We start from the raw sequence: 16,104 nt of genomic DNA on the forward strand, positions 1-16,104 counted from the left end.
TACCGAGGCGTGTGGATCACAGGATTCCTCATGGGCGTGTCTTAAGGCTGCTATGCATAATTACCCCATGAGACACGCCTCCCCTTGGTAAAGACCTTAAAAATGAGGACTGAATAAAGAAGAGCCATTTCTCTTGAACCAGAATAAAAAAAAAAAAAAATGAATACTCAGGAAAGCAGTTGACATAAAACCAAAAGCAAAAACTTTCCACTTTTGTTCTGTTGTTTGATAGGGAGACCCTTCTCTATTATGATATCCTCATAGGGTATGGGGTAATATTTTGGCTTTATGAGACTTCCACTTAATTCTTCAGAAATATTGTTTTGTTTCTCGGTTCTCTTAAGTTTTGAGATTCACTATTGTAGGAGAAGTCAGAAAAAACACATTACTGGAGAAAACAGCATTTATGTAGTCAAAACTATCGAAGAAGGATCAGCACAAACAAGTTCACAAATACTCTTATTTTATTCCTACTGTTCTCTTGAGTATTCCATTTTCTATTTAAGTTTGCCACCCAGTTCCAGATATATGATCCTCTTTTCGTTAGTGCTAATATTTATGGTCTTTAGCAAGGTGTGTGCTCACAGGATTCCTCAGGGGCGTGTCCTTAGGCGGCTGTGCATAATTGCCCTGTGAGCCACGTCCTCCCTCGGTACATACTGAAAAAAATTAAGGACTGAATAAAAAGGCCCATATCTCTGGAACTGTATGACGGAATTAAAAAAAAAAAATCAAAATTGAATTTTCAGGAGAGCAGCGGGAATAAAACAAAAAAGCAAAAACTGGCCACTTTTGACCCGTTTTCTGAAATGGGAGACCCTTCTCTATTATGATATCCTCATAGGTTATGGGGTAAGGGGTCGGATTTATGAGACTTCCACTCAATTCAGAAATGTTGTTCTCCGTTCTCTCCAGGTTTGGGTTTCAGTATTGCCGGAGGAGTCGGAAACCAACACATTCCCGGAGACAACAGCATATATGTAACCAAAATTATCGAAGGAGGAGCAGCACAAAAAGATGGACGACTACAAGTGGGGGATAGGTTACTAATGGTGAGAACTTGGTGCACCCCCATCAGTCCAACACCTGTCAAATACTTGGCTGGACTAAAAAGTGACCAATCAATCATTAGCTACCAGATGCCCAGTAGTGTTGTGAAGATCAAGACTGCTTGTAAGAGATCCTCAAACTGTGACTCTTCTTACCCAATCAGTCTAAAAAAAATTCCATTTTTGTTTCAACTATTTGAAACCAGTGGTCTTTAACCTACAGCTCCGCAACTCTTGCAGAACAGCAGCTCCCTGACTGAAACAACTAGATTGTAGAGCCTTCACTACCCTTTGTGATAGCTAAATAAATACAATCACAGAAGTTTCTAATCTATAGAGTTTCAACATTTTCAGACCACTTTGAAGAACATGGAACAACTTTAATCTGTGGGCAAGCCTTGCACCAAGTGTTCAATTTCCCTACAGCACTCCTACAGGATGCATGAAGTATTACACACTCTTTATTTAAATCAGTGGGCTGTCCGTGTAATTCATGGATATACCTGGATGTTCCAAAGTTTCTTTGTGTAATCCATGAGGATCCCACAACCATTACCTTATGATTCCCCAATAGGGTCTCAGAAATGTGTATTTTTTAAATTGACAACCCCGTTAAAGTTTAGTTTGCCCGTACAGCATACATGAGCCACCATTTTTACCTGGTGACCCTCTGTGACCTTCTCTCTCCAGGTAAATAATTACTGTTTAGAAGAAGTTACTCATGAGGAAGCCGTAGCGATTTTGAAGAACACGTCTGACGTAGTTTACCTGAAAGTGGGAAAACCCACAACAATATATATGACAGATCCATATGGGCCTCCTGATATCACTCACTGTAAGTACCGAGTCACTTATCCAATTAGTATTGCCTAGAGCAGGACATTTTTGCTTGATTTCTGTTAGGCACCATTAGGTGCGGTGCATGCTTTCAGATTTGCTTGACAGTGGAGATGAGCAAATCTCATGGAATTCAGAAGATTCGCTCAAATTTCCTGCAAATTTGATTTGCATTGAATTTATTTGATACGGATTGAAAATTCCGATCACAATTAAAGATTGTTATTATACTCTGATATCTCTCCAAACGCCAAAGCATACGTAGAGGGCTTAAAAAACAAAAAGATATTTACTGACTTTACCCTTGCCCAGACCTTCACTTGCTTCCTCCAGTCTTCACATGGGTTAATAATAATAATAATAATAATAATCTTTATTTTTATATAGCGCTAACATATTCCGCAGCGCTTTACAGTTTTGCACACATTATCATCACTGTCCCCGATGGGGCTCACAATCTAAATTCTCTATCAGTATGTCTTTGGAATGTGGGAGGAAACCGGAGTGCCCGGAGGAAACCCACGCAAACACGGAGAGAACATACAAACTCTTTGCAGATGTTGTCCTGCGTGGGATTAGAACCCAGGACCCCAGCGCTGCAAGGCTAACCACTGAGCCACCGTGCTGCCCTGGGTTACAAGTAACTCCACAAGACCTGAGATAGAAAGCAGGGACTGGGCAGGGAGCTGAATCAGCGGGAGGTGAGGGATGAAGTGAGTATAATATTTCGGTTGTTTTTTTTACCCCTTCCAATACCTAAAAGGAGTCCAACAAAATGGTGGCCACTATTTTTGTGGATTCAAGCAAAACGGAAGGCAGAAAAACAGATTCTGGCTAATTCGAAACTTTTGTGAAAGTTGCAGCCAATTTGTTTAGTTTCAAATCGATTTGACATTGTAATATCTGTTTCTTGTCGTCATCACTAATATATACGAGCTGTATACACCCATATGCTTATAATGCCGCCTAGTTGTAGCTACGACAAAAATAACATTTGTCAAGTCAGAGAGATTTTGACCTTCTGAAATTGGATGGTGCCACGCTGGAGTGGTGCATTTTGCGAAGATTAGTGGAGACTGGGGTCATGTCTAATTTTTCTGAAGCTGATGTATCTGTAGAAAAATGTCAGTATCCACAGAAGTTCCCGAGTCGTATGCTTCATCCATGAATGTTGTCTCATTGGGATGCTGAAGCCCATGTCAAAGGAAACTAACTGGGATCTACCTGGCATCTCTTTTGACCATAATGTCTCAAGTTGTGATGCAATAATCAAACCAAGGTTGGCAAGTAGAAATTATTCCATATACACACAGATTGAAGGCTGAGGAATTCCACCACACAACGAAACTCCTCCATTCAACAGAGACTGTTTCTTATAAGGAAAGAGACAATTTTAGCCCAGTAGACATTTGAAAATTTTGGAAGTCTTAAAGGAAATTTACAGATTTGACTTCTCTATTGACCACTGCTTGACCTTTATTCTTGACGTGTAGATGACCTTAACGAAAAACCCTTTCTTAGAAGAAAAAGTTGTGTACAAATTTGCCAACATTTGTCCACGGGACGTAGCCGCAATGTGTAAGAATCTCCAAAGCCGATCCTCTAAACACAACCATCCAAGCCCAAATGATATGCCACTATTCCACACTACAGGTCCAAATCAGTTCGATGGAGGACTTTTATCCCTCTCACAATGGAGCAACAGTGTACTTTCTCGACTGCCAATCCTTTTATTCTCTAAAGGGGCTGCCGAACACTGCCATCTGCTTTTTCTGGCAAATCCTTAGCGAACGAATGGAGAGTTAGTCACTGCCACTCCATTTTGTGTTGGGTGATAAAAATTCCCCTTTCTCCTGATCATTGCTGGTCCCAGTGATGGGACACCCACTCATCAGTCATCAGTCATCAGTTACAGTATCCCCTATCCCCTAGACAGCAGTTATAGTAACTAACAGGATGCATAGAGGTCTATTTCGCCCCACCATAAGTCATTACACTAGGTACAGTGGTACTGTTTCTCCTGACAATCTAGTGTATGAAGATTTCTAGGCTAGGCAATGTTTCCTGGGAAAAAGATATGTAAATTAGCTCTTTTTTCCTCAGAAAGCTAAGCCTCTGGTGCCATCTACTGGCAGTTCTTACAATATAAGTTAATGTATCTATGAGCGAACGTGCTCAGATAAGGTGTTATCCACCATGTTTGGGCGCTAACCGAGTGTCTTCGGTGTGCTCATAAAATATGTTCGACTCCCCACGGCTGCATGTCGACAGCCACAAAACATGCAGGGATTGCCTGTTTTTTTGGTGTTGAGGCTGTCGAACAGCCATGAGACATGCAGCCGCAAGGACTGGAACGTATTTTTGAGCATTCTGAAGACACTTGATTAGAACACAGGCATGCTCAGATGAGTGGAACAGGCTGCCACGAGAGGTGGTGAGTTCACCTTCAATGGAAGTCTTCAAACAGAGTATCTGAGATGGTTTAGTGAATCCTGCATTGAGCAGGGGGTCGGACACGATGACCCTGGAGGTCCCTTCACGCTCTACCATTTTAGGGTTCTAGGATTCTATGAACACCTTATCTGAACACGTTCGCTCATCACTAATCTAGATGCCCCTTTTGCCATGTGTCCATGCCCTGCCCTGGTGTAACTTTTTTTTTTCTTTCCCACTCTTTAGCATACTCGCCACCTTTGGAAAGCCACATCCTCAGCACTGCAAACAATGGCACCTTGGAATACAAGAGTTCATTGCCGCCCATCTCTCCTGGAAGATACTCGCCAATCCCAAAGCACATGCTTGTGGAGGATGACTACACCAGGTCAGAAAACGCCTTTCATATCTATTATTTCTAATACGAGCAGCCTTATAGCAATGTGTCAGGACGCCTCCTTACATTGACAGTGACATTTGTGATGGTTTTTTTTTTTTTTGCTTTGGACTTATACTTGAGGAATGGCTGAACTTGCTCCAAGCTTTACGATTCTCTGTGCTTTACCGACTGGGAAATGCTGTAACTTACCGAAATAAATATAGGAACTTTACCCTGAGTTTTTCATTGACTTCTAAGACACGGGTGCATGGGTCAATTCACTGTGGCTGGTGGCATTTGGGTATGAATCCTCGTGTGGGTCCGCTCTTATATCCGTACCGGGCCGGAACGTTTCCTTTCTTAACACTCATTACTTATTTTTTACATCATTTGGATTCCATTTCGCTTTTTTTGTGATTGCGGAAACTGTAGTTTTCAACCCCTGGTACCTGAACCAAGAGAAATAGAAAGGTTAGAGATTTTGTAGCCCTGTGAGTGTGATCTCTTAAAGTGATCTACTTCTTTCTACACTTATGAGCCACTTCTTCCCCCCCCCCCCCACGGCTGACACCTTATTGAAAAGTAGTTATAAGAATCTTTGTAATATATCTGATAAGAAATATCTGCTTGTTTTTACTTATGAGACACTTCTTCTTAACTCATCCTCCATTCAAAAACTCTGATCTGTCTTGGTAAAAACAAGATGGAGAGCCAGCTCACTGAGGGATCGGATTACAGACAGTATTAAAGTCTGTGGAGAGGGTAACAGGGAAGATACATAAACAGATCATGCCGCAGCTTTGCTAGTAAGTGTTTTATCTCGGCGCAGAGCTGGATTCACAACTACACTGCTGAGTATTGCTGTATAATGTTTTTCTTCTGAACTTGTATTACATAGAGATTGTAGAGCAGGAATCCCTCATGTTTATGTGAGCTGTGTGTAGAGATCTGCTTTTTTCCACACTTATGAACCACTTCTGTCCCACATGGCTGACTCCTGAACTCACCATTCCAAAACAGCTCAAATTTGTCTGGATCAAAATAAGATTGATTGTTAGCTCAGATTACAAAAACGGTTGAAATCTATGGAGAGGGGAAGAAAGAGGATGGAGACAGAGACAGATCACACTGCAGCTTTTCTAGTAAGTGGGTTGTCTCACCCCAGAGCTGGAATCACAACTACACTGCTGAGTATTGCTTTATAACGTCATTCTTTGGAACTTATATTACACAGAGATAGGAGAGCAGGAATCTCTTATGTCTATGTGAGCTGTGTATAGAAGAGCAGCTAGTCTCCACCCAACTAGCTCAGAGAAAACTGAAAATTACAGCCTAGACAGGGAACAATTGGTGAAAAATGCCAGCTACAAGTCATATAATGGCCATAAATAGTTAATATATTCCTCATGTACACACATGATAGCTTGCTACAACATTGAGAGCATACATTTATGCCATCAATAGGGATCCAGTCATCCGGAAAATTGCAGATCATTAGATTTTTTTAATTACGCTGAACGGCAGTAAGACCCAAATCCGAATATAGAGATGATTTTGCAGGCTAGGATATACATTGTATGAAACGTGGCCACTCTATTCTGGTGACCAGCGAGTGTCCAGTGGTTTGGTTGCCCACCAGTTATCAAGTCATCAATATTTTATCCCCCAAAATCTTTAGTTTTGTCCAGATTTAGAAAAACATGGCTGTTTGAATGGTCTGGGTTGCAATGCCAGACTCAACCAGTGGACACGTGTGGCGCTGTTTTTGGAAAACATTGTTGATGCAATGTTTTTTTTTGTCCCGTAAGAATGTTGTCTCTTTGGCTGTATAGGGGAATATAACCATAAGATTATTTTATATTTATTGTTTTTTCTTAAAGGGCGTTTCCACTCTGGCTCCTGAGTACACATATTATCCATAGTATTAGATAAATTTGCTAAATTAGTGTTTATTCCTTTTATTGCTGTTTTGTACTTAGTGTAGAAGTCCAGGATATCCTGTCTGCACATCACTTCCTGTCTGGGTGACCACCATTCAAGGACACATCTACAAATCTACATATTTCCTTTAACAGGCTGCAGTTCTCATCACAACCACTGGGTGTCGACATATAAACACATATAGCATAAACATCTCCAGACAGAGTATTTTACAATATTTTTTTTATCCTTAAGGATGGTAATGTCATGTTACAAATCTTAGGAGGCAAAGTAAGGAACTTGAACCCTAAACTTTGAATGTAGGGTTGCAAAAATAAGGTTTTATGACCCTATTGGCGCTGGTACCAGGGGGCACAGGCTACAGCTTTCACACCACAAGTAGGCTATTTTAATATATCCTGAGATATACAGTATACGACAGATATACCTTAATGGGTTCTTATTCTTAATAGTCTAGATAAAAGAAAAAATAATTTTAAAAAGTGATCATGGCATGTAACATAGCATGCTGGCTGAAGTCAGAACTGGAGAAACAAGAAATTTAGAGGTGCATTTCTAAAAATTAACTTAAAGTGAATGTGTCAGGAGGTTTCAGCTACGTAATCAGAGAGCAGCATGATGTAGGGTAGGAGACCTTGTCACTTACTAGGCTGTGTTTTTGTTTCAATACAATCAGTGTTTTATCAGCAGGAGATTATCACTACGGGACTAGGTGTCTCCTGCCTCTTGGCCCAACCCCGCCCCCTCTACTGATTAGCAGCATTCTGTCACTATACAGTGTATACAGAAAGTGGCCAATCAGAAGTGTGGGCGAGGTTTTACATAGCTCAGCATTCCAGGCTCTGCTAGATTCTATCACAGCTGCTTCACCCAGTAAACTAAGTGATACATCACTGGAATCAGGGTCTCCGGCCCTACATCATGATGCTGTCAAATTATATGGGAAAAAGCTACTGGCAGATTTCCTATAAAGGGTATGTGTCATCAGTAAATAACCTATTGTTTAATTTATTTATTTTTTGTAATGGTATATGGGTATTTTTTTTTATTTAAACACATGTATTTTGGGCTAAAAATTATGTTTGCAATCAGGTTTAATTAAAAATGTAGTGCCCTTTGCCCCATACGTTGCTGGCTGGAGAATGAGTTAATTGAGAATCCATCAATGAGCTCCGACTGATTAGAAATTTGGATCTATTTCTGTCCATTTCTGAACACTTCTCATCTGATTCATACCCACAACGCTCAGTTCGACTTTCACATGATCATAAATCAGCTAAGAAGAATCCAGAAAATGCTGGATTAAAGAGTTAGAAAGAGCTCACTGATGGATCCTTAGGTAACTCATTCTGCAGTCAGCAATAGGCAGTGTAATATGTTGGTCAAAGAACATTTTTAATTACACCTAACTGCCTAAAATATATGCAATTAAATGAAATAATAATAATAGGTTGTGTACACTTTCACAATGAAAATCCACTTTTGACTCACTAAAGGGAATCTGTCAGTAGAATCAATCCTCCTAAGCCATCTATATGAGCATGTAGGCCATAGGAAGTTGAATAAAATGATACCCTGATATCTGCGATCTGATGTTTTATTCCAGAGAAATCCACATTTTTCTTAATATGTAAATCAGCTGTTAAGATTAGAGATGGGCGAAGCTGAACAGTAAAGTTCAGGGTCAGTATCGAACAGCTAAAGTCCATAGCAGAACCCCGAAAACAGACTTCACCAGGAAGTCCGTGTTACTGCTTGGGTCTGGCACCACGAACATCGGCTGTTTCCCACGCTGTCATCTGTGTGACAGCGTGAGAAACACCTGCTGCTCTGATCAGCGGTAAGGTCATTATCGCCAGTCAAAACGCTGCGGTTTCCGCGCTGTCGGATAACAGCGTGTGAGCCAATGGCAGTAGAAAGGTTACCGCTGGTCACAGGCGTTCGCTGTTGAGTACTACTCTCGTCATCCTACACCTGCTTTCGCAGCAAGAGCAGGCGTACGATAATGAGAGTATTCATCAGCTGGTGCCTGTGCAATAAATAAATACTTTTTAAAAAAATGACATTGGGTCAGTTTTATTCTTGGTAACCAGCGCAGGCAAAACCGACAGCTGTGGGCTACAACCCCCAGCTGTCAGCTTTATATTGGCTGGTAATCAAAAATCGAGTGGTCCCATGCCATATTTTTTAATAATTTAAATAAATAATTTAAAATACAGTAACAGTGTGGATTCAGACAGACAGCTTAGGGGTGATATTCTCAGACTGGGAAGCAGCCATAGATATTGGACTCCCCTAGCAAAAAAACAGCAGCTTGCAGCCTCCCAGAAACGACACATCTACCAGATGCACCAATTCTGGTACTTTGCCCAGCTCTTCCCACTTGCCCTGGTGTGGTGGAAATTTGGGTAATATTTGTGGGGTTGATGTCAGCTTTGTAATATCAGCTGACATCAAGCCCACAGGTTAGTAATGGAGAGGCGTCTATAAGTTGCCCCCATTACTAACCCCATAGTCAGATTATAATAAAGACACATCAAGAATAAAGTCCTTTATGAGAAATAAAACTCCTCACGCTCTTTTACCCATTTATTCACAAAAAAATAAAAATTAAAAAGCAAACATATACTCACCTTTCCACTGATAATCCATTAATGCCCATGTCCCACTGTAAAAGACAAAAAATAAAACACCATATTCCTCAGCTGTCCAAAGATAATCCATTACTGGCCATGTCCCATTACGATCCGGATGATTTGGAGAGCGGTTACATCAGTGATGTCACCTCTCTCCATGCCAGTTGGAACACACTGAGCACTATTTTTGATAACCAACCAAGCTGACACCTGGGTGTTGTAGCCCGCAGCTGTTGGTTTTGCCAGCACTGGTTATCAAAAAAATGGAGGGGACTGCACTTCATTTTTTTTTTTTATTTGTTACACATGCATCGGCTGGTGAATACTCTCATGAGCCGACGCCTGTTACCGGCGGTGACCTTTTACCGCCGGTCATAGCTCCTGGTTCTCACACGATGTCATCTGTATGACAGTGTGGGAATTGTAGCGCTCTTACCGGTGGTAACGAACTTACCACCGATCGGAGCTGGTGTTTCTCGCGCTGTTACATGAATGACAGTGTTGGGAACATCTGCTATTCAGACCCCCATTCATTTGAATGGGGTGATGGTTTGAGTTTAGGTACCACTCTGGTACCCGAACACACTTTTTTAAAATGTTCGGCCGAACCTGAAAATCCATGGGTGCGCCCATCACTGGTTAAGATCTATGGGCTGGACATAGATCTCCCTAAGAATCTGACTCCAGAGCTTATTTTGAATCAAAGAGGACATTACTGGAGCGCCTGCTAGGACCGTGGGGTACCGGTACCGGGATGGTTCTTAAAGGGATGTGTCACGGTGGCCCTGGGCATTAATTCCTGAGATTAATGGAGATGGGAATAAAGTCTTTAGAGTAATGTTCATGATGCCACCTATGGTACTTGGCCAGGGATGGCAGATGCTGATTAAAGGGGTCCTCTGGGGATGATGGTATAGTTCCCCACAGATAGAACTTGGTCCCCAGGGCTCCCGGTGTGGTTGGTAAGGATGATAGTTGGTGAAGTGCAGGAAAGAATTAGAGGACACAAGATTGCAGTCTCTTTACCTTTTACTGATGCAGTTCCGGTACAGGTTACAGGTGATCTTTGGAATCCGAGCAGCATGGAAGCGATTCGGAATCCCCCTAGCCAGGTGGTGTTGGAAGCCTTCCTTACTGCACTGTGTTCTAAGTCCCTTGCTGCCTGAGGCTTCATACAAGGTCCTCTCTCTCTCTCTGTCCTTTTAGGTGGACACTACCTGCATGGCAGGCAACTCGAGCCTTTTTACTGGTGTCCCTTCTCGCCCTGACCCCGGGCTCTAATCTGTTGCTGTGCCTTTGTGTGTAATGGTGGCCAGGAGACTTGGAATCTCCTGCCCACCGGTTTCTGCTGTGAGGCATACAGTTACCCTCACAACCTTGGAATTCTGGCCTCCGGTTTCTGCGCTTGATCCTGGAGTGAGTCCAATGGCAGCTCCACTCCAGTTTCTCTCTCCTCCTTTGCTCCTTCTCCCCTCACTGTCACTCCCCTTTCATTTAAAATAATCTCTGGGGGCAGATTCTCAGGGAGATCTGTGTCCGGCCCATAGTTCTTAACATCTTATTGATAAATTAAGAAAAATGTGGATTTCTCAGAAATAAAACATTGAATAGCAGATATCAAGGTTTTGTTCAACTTTCTATGACCTACATGCCCATATAGACGGCTTAGTCAGGTTGATCCTACTGACAGATTTCCCTTTATAAGGTTTTTCACACTATATGAAGCATGAGCACGCCCATAGGACATTGAAGATCATTAAAGTTGGGCCAACACCCAAAATATTTGAAAATCAATCAAGTCATTAAATTAAAAAGAAAAAATTTCTAACATTTTTTAATTGTAGTAACCCAAACCTGTTTTAGGACACCGGGCGACGCTGATGCTTATAGGGATAAATCAATTATTTGTTAAGTATTTATCCAGAATTACAATATTTTATTGTTTTCGACATGTTGCACTGCGCAGATTTAATTACGCACTTCGTCAAAACATTTAGCTAAAGTCTTTAGCAAAAGATTAGGTGAATTTTCTTCATGCCCCGCAGTAATTGCAAAAATTAAATTTAATATCCCGGCGTATCATTAGTAATCCTGCAATGTATTTTACGAGGCGGCCAAAACAGTTCCTTAGAATATTAATCGTATCAGGACTCATAACTGTGAACGAAAACATTTTAATTATAACACAGGGAAAACATTTCCATGACAAAGGACTGAGGTGAGGAGAATGGAAGGAAGCGGTTTGTGAACTTCGAGGATTTACTTTTGAAGAATTGTTGTATCTATATTGATTATGTAAAAAAAAAAAAGTTCAAATATAAATAAATTTACAAAAAATCCTAAATTCTTAAACTATTTATTTCTAACCTTAAAAAAATCCAAAATATATACATTTTTATAAAAAAAAATAATATTATGTTATCCTGAGAATAAAGTTAACAAATTAACTCACATTAGTAGAAGTTGAAGGGGTCCTCTAGGAGTCTAGGTCATTGGGGAACCAATCAGTGGGAAGCGTTTACCGGGGAGGAACTCTATTACCAGCCAAAGCCACATGTACGGATGAGTTTGTCGACTTCGATAAACCCTAAAAGGGGCACACACCCTACATTTTGGTGTGACGACAGCCAATCAGCACACTAGAGGGCACACGATGCCTAATATATAGTGGAAGTTATTTTGTGAGTTGCACTGGAATGCATCAAATTAAATTAAAAAAATGGACTAGCTGCTTTGGGTAATTTATTTATTTTTTTGGTTGGTTACTTTGACTTATTTTCCTGAATTTTATTTATTTGTATAAGGCCTTAATGCCCTTTTGTTTTATTTTTTTCCATTCTTTGTGATTAGTCAGATAAAAATAGTAATATTCTACTCATTGGGACTTTGTGCTCTTTAAGAGACGTTTTATCGTGACTATCGTGGTCTATAGTCACAGATTTATGCACAAATAAACGTTAATGGGATTGCTCACTTGAAAAACATGTTTAGATTACTTTAGATGGGGCTGTCAGAAAGCCGTATACATCAGACCAAATTTGGAACGCAGTGCATGGACTGGCCGGCAGCTCTCCCCACCTGAACGTGACAGCTTCATAGATGAAGTTGTCATGCTCAGGTAGGAAGAGTCGCCAGCCAGTCCAAGCACTGTTTTCCGAACTCAGTCCGATGTATACGAACGTCTAACGGCGCCCATTCAAATTATTTAAGGTGCCCCAATCTCCAGATATCAGATCCAGTGGAAGGTTATTATTATTATTATTTATTGTTATAGCGCCATTTATTCCATGGCGCTTTACATGTAAGGAGGGGTATACATAATAAAAACAAGTACAATAATCTTGAACAATACAAGTCATAACTGGTACAGGAGGAGAGAGGACCCTGCCCGCGAGGGCTCACAATCTACAAGGGATGGGTGAGGATACAGTAGGTGAGGATAGAGCTGGTCGTGCAGCGGTTTGGTCGATCAGTGGTTACTGCATGTTATAGGCTTGTCGGAAGAGATGGGTCTTCAGGTTCTTTTTGATGGTAGGTGAGAGTCTGATGTGTTGTGGTAGAGGGTTCCAGAGTAGGGGTGATGCGCGAGAGAAATCTTGTATGCGATTGAGGGGAAGAGGAGATAAGAGGGGAGTAGAGAAGGAGATCTTGTGAAGATCAGAGGTTGCGTGCAGGTAAGTATCGGAAGACGAGGTCACAGATGTATGGAGGAGACAGGTTGTGGATGGCTTTGTACGTCATGGTTAGGGTTTTGTACTGGAGTCTCTGGGCAATGGGAAGCCAGTGAAGGGACTGACAGAGGGGAGAGGCCGGGGAATAGCGGGGGGACAGGTGGATTAGTCGTGCAGCAGAGTTTAGAATATATTGGAGGGGTGCGAGAGTGTTAGAGGGGAGGCCACAAAGCAGGAGGTTGCAGTAGTCAAGGCGAGAGACGATGATGGCATGGACTAGGTTTTTTGAAGATTCTTAGTTGAGGAATGTACGGATTCGTGAAATATTTTTGAGTTGAAGTCGACAGGAAGTGTTGGTTCGAAGCAAGATAGAACTTCCTGAGTTGGCACAAGGAGAGAGATGCATGAAAGGGCACAGTCTGACAGCCTCATTTTAGTAGCTAAGTCAGCCTCCTTCTCTATGTATTGGTCATGACCGATAAGGGGGTTGGCATCACTATTGAATTCAGCCAGTCAGCCATCCCCCTTCACACACGTAACTGGTCATGCTCCAACAGTCAAGTTGCTCCAGTGTCGAATCCAACTGCTAAGACCCGGGGCCTTCACTGATATCTGAAGATCAGAGCGCATTTCTTAATCCAATTATATTGGAACTTGTATATATTTATATTTTTAACACATCTAAAATTATATTTTCAAGTGGATATCCCATTTCATTTGGATTTGTAAAAAATTAGCAGGAATTGATAAAACTTTGACACTTCCGATACTTTGCCGATACCCAATCCTTGATGCCAGTGACCCAATCTACCATTGAGTCCTACTATTGGGCTCTTAGGTCCGCTGGCCCCGGTTTCTAGTTATTATTTTTTCCACCAACCCATAACTATGTTTGGTAGCTATAGATCTTTTTTGATGACGTCTACTTATTTTCAACTTATATGTTGTTTTAACAGGATTGTCTTAGGTCAGCCATTGAAGGTATATCACCAACGTGATAGCGGCACTGAGAAGGTCCCGTGCCAATCTGTCTCCTCTTAGCATTGTTCAATGGGCCCATGATCAACTCTTGACTCTAAATTGGCCAATGTTGCCCATGGGAAAAAACAAGAGCTGAGTGGAGAGGAAGCAGCACAGGACTTTTCAGACGCCGATATCTCGTCGTTACTACTTCCGGCTAGTGGCCAGACCCCTATTGACTAGATCTTCGCGAGATGTACCATCATTGTTTTCAATAAGACCACCTGCTTACAAGTCTATTAATTACGGAGCTATGAAGTCATCAGTGTTTTTTTAATAATGATATGTAATTTTTTGCTTTTTATTGTCCTATTCCTGTGATACATGTTTTATTTTTTTTGGTAGTAGATTTTAAATCAAAGACCCACAAGGAGACTCTTCAGCGGACAGGGCTTGATGTAACCATGCCTTCCAAAACTTGGATTCTATCCCCTATCTACATAAATCCATGTTTGTTGCGTTGTATGCGATGAAGAATTGGGATGTCCTGCAGACATGTTATCACCCACAATGCACTTGTATGTTGCTTTGTTGACTTTCCTCAGTTTTCCAGTGAAGCTTTTTTTTTCTTTTGCTGTTTTTTTTTTTTATTATTTTTCATTCTTATCTTTATCTTTTGCCATTTGCAATCAAGGTTTATATTATTTTCTTTGACCCACAAAAGCTTCCGAACTTGTTTCATTTATTTCATCCGGAATGTTTTGGAGACTAATCTGCATTGGCGTAATTGATATACCGATATTCTGAAACTGAGTTTTTTTATTTCCTTGCATACATACGATCCTGTAACACGTTGTATGACACACAATTATGTTCAGTAAACTTTTTTATCAATGTCAAAATTTTCATAATTTTACAATTTCGGGATAGATCAGTAGACAATTCCCAACAACAAGATCGTGCTTTATGATAATATTTTTAATTTACATTTTTTTTTTTCAAGTTTAGTTCCTGTCTAAATATTAAGTTCAACGGCCTGACCAGATTAATAGACTTTATTGTGTTTTGTGGGGTCATTCTTGGAAAAGTACATTTTATTCAGCCAGAGTTCCAGTGGTCGGACCCCCGGCGATCAGTAAATTATTGCCTATTGTCATGATCCAGGCCGGGTTTTGTATCCTGTCTCTCTTTCAAGGTCCAATCATGTCAAGGGTTAACTTTGCTCTCCCTCATTCTGGGTTTAGGTTTGCCATTTAGCTCCTCTGCATCTTGCAATGTCATGCTGCTGCTATGCAGGTAGATGCAGCTCCACTAGATGGCAATAGAGTGGAGAGAGGACTGCACACAGCAGCAGCAGACCCGCAGCGCAGCAGCGCAGCATCGAGGGCACCACCAGGTGGCAGCAGAATAGTAAACAAGCCGGGTCGATATTAGTCTGTAGTGCAGTACCAAAGGAATAATCAAGCACAGAGTCAGAAACAAGCCAAATGGGTCAATGCTGGTCAGGTGCAGATATGCCAAAGACAAGAAACAATACAGCAGGTCAGAGTCCAAGCCAAGTCAAGTATCAGGGAATCCAAACATGAAAGGGGAACCCAGAGTGGGGACAGGAATAGAGGAATAAACAGACATGGGTACAGTCAGCAAAAGCAGCAGGATGAATCATGGTAAGCACAGTCAGCTATACACTCCGGAGGCAGAAACTGACACCGCCTGCAGGATGCAGAGGAGCTAAATAGCAAACCTGAACCCAGAATGAGGCAGAACAAAGTTAACCCTTGACATGATCAGACCGGGAAAGAGAGACAGGATACAAAACCCGGCCTGGATCATGACACCTATCTAATTGATAGGCAATAATTTAGAAATTTCATACAAACTAGTGAAGTGCATCTAAAGATTAATCTATAAATTAAGCGTTTTATTCTTATATGTGTATATAACATGTTTAACTATGCTGCCAAATCCATGTCCCCAGCAGTACGATAGAGATGCCTTCTTACGATGAAATGACTCTGCTCATCCTGTCCCATTCTACACAACAAAGCTGCATCATGTTTTTCAGTGACCAGTGTTAAATTATTGTTTGTTTGTTTTCATAAAAATAAAAAAAAATAGAATATATATTCTGAAATATGGAAGTTTAAAAAAAGACTAAGTACAATTTTAAATTACGGCAATGAATGAAAACGACGAGA

At 41.1% G+C, this 16,104-nt stretch overlaps 1 protein-coding gene across 4 annotated transcripts in view; it reads left to right on the forward strand.

Moving 5' to 3' along the window:
• DLG2 (discs large MAGUK scaffold protein 2) overlaps positions 1-16,104 on the forward strand; it is a 1,534,662-nt gene that overhangs the window by 1,058,671 nt on the left and 459,887 nt on the right. For all 4 annotated transcript variants that reach the window (XM_069759326.1, XM_069759327.1, XM_069759329.1 and 1 more), the window contains 3 exons: positions 916-1,052; positions 1,740-1,884; positions 4,566-4,707. In XM_069759326.1, the coding sequence (XP_069615427.1) occupies positions 916-1,052; positions 1,740-1,884; positions 4,566-4,707 (424 nt within the window). The remainder of the gene's footprint in view (positions 1-915; positions 1,053-1,739; positions 1,885-4,565; positions 4,708-16,104) is intronic.

The sequence above is a fragment of the Ranitomeya imitator genome, chromosome 3 (genome assembly GCF_032444005.1).
Source record: "Ranitomeya imitator isolate aRanImi1 chromosome 3, aRanImi1.pri, whole genome shotgun sequence".
Taxonomy (NCBI): Eukaryota; Metazoa; Chordata; class Amphibia; order Anura; family Dendrobatidae; genus Ranitomeya; species Ranitomeya imitator.